Source organism: Sinocyclocheilus grahami, unplaced genomic scaffold (genome assembly GCF_001515645.1).
Source record: "Sinocyclocheilus grahami isolate Dianchi unplaced genomic scaffold, SAMN03320097.WGS_v1.1 scaffold758.1, whole genome shotgun sequence".
NCBI classification, from domain to species: Eukaryota; Metazoa; Chordata; class Actinopteri; order Cypriniformes; family Cyprinidae; genus Sinocyclocheilus; species Sinocyclocheilus grahami.
Genome location: NW_015505937.1, coordinates 92016 through 93400, shown reverse-complemented (window position 1 = coordinate 93400; position 1385 = coordinate 92016). Strand labels below are relative to the sequence as shown.

General features: G+C 31.7%; 1 protein-coding gene across 1 annotated transcript in view; it reads left to right on the top strand.

Moving 5' to 3' along the window:
* Positions 1-794: 794 nt before the first annotated feature.
* LOC107561114 (ankyrin repeat and fibronectin type-III domain-containing protein 1-like) overlaps positions 795-1385 on the top strand; it is an 89570-nt gene continuing 88979 nt past the window's right edge. Inside the window, exon 1 of the mRNA XM_016245467.1 lies at positions 795-847. Coding sequence (XP_016100953.1) covers positions 798-847 — 50 coding nt within the window. The 5' untranslated portion in view covers positions 795-797. The remainder of the gene's footprint in view (positions 848-1385) is intronic.

Sequence of the window (1385 nt, the reverse complement as noted above, 5' to 3'; positions counted from 1 at the left end):
TTTTTTCTCACAATTCTGACTTTTTTGCTTGCAGTTCTGAGTTTACATCTTGAAATTCTTTGATTATATCTCGCAATTCTGTTTATTCACAATAAAAAAAAAATGTTTTCTATGAATTGCAAGTTTATATCTCTCAATTCAGCATTTATAACTCTCAAATCTGCATTTATATCTCACAATTTTGAGTTTTTATCTTGCAAATTTGAATTTTTTTCTCTAAATTCTTAAGTTTCCATCTTGATTTTTTCCCCCACAATAAAAAAGGTAATTTCAACTTTTGATCTGACAATTCTTTTTTTCTAAGAATTGCAAGTTTATATCTTGCAATTCTGCATTTATAGTTCACAATTCTGAATTTATATCTTGCAATTCAGGAATTTCTTCTCAGAATTTGTAAGAAAAATTCTTAATTTGTGAGATAGAAACACAGAATTGTATGGAAAAATGTCCAAATTGTGAGAAAAAGTTGCAATTACATTTTGTCATTTTTGTTAGTAAGCAAGTTTCTATAGTTTCCTGTACTAAAGGTTAATGAGTTTAAATTCAGTATCTTTCCCAGATGAGACTGTCCACTTTTTCCTATCCAGTGTAATCAAAAGTGTTCCTGATTATCAGCAGAGTTGTGTTTTCCAGGTTGATTAGTTTGGAAAACCAAACTAATTGGTTACAAACAACATTTAAAGGTGAAGAGGAACAACTCTAGTGATGATTCCTCTTTTCCTGTGTCTAAACATGAACAGAAGCTGAAATCCTAACCGTGTGTGTGTCTGTGTTTCTCTCAGGATGTGTCTGGCGTGATGTTTGCAGGCTGTTATGCTGATGTATTCAGTACGGACACGCTGATGGAGTAAGTCTTCACCTTTTGCATTTCATTAAGACGAACATCAATATTCATTTTGTTTAAAAGCCCTAAAGACAGGCCTTGATGTACTGTGCTTTTAGACGACTATGCAGACGCCTATAAATCAGCCAATATTTGGCCACGTTGAGATGATCAGAATTGGCTGATTAAAAGGAATATTAACCCTCCCATCTGTCTGTTTCAAAACCTACCAATTTGCTTTTGTGTGAATTTCAATTAAATATTGTGTAAAAATATCAGCTGAGTTTAAGTGAACGTCTTAATTTAAATGGCATTGGTCTGTATCATATATCATCCATCAGTTAATTCTCCTTTTAGTACTAGTAACCCATATGGTTTGATCAGAACTCTACACTATTTGTACTGTTTAAAAGAGTCTCTTCTGCTCGCCAAAGCTGCATTTATTTAATCAAAAATACAATAACAGTTATATTATGAAATAGTATTACAATTTAAAAACCGTTGTTTTCTATGTGTAAAATGTAATTTATTCTGTGATCAAAGCTGAATTTTCAGCATCATT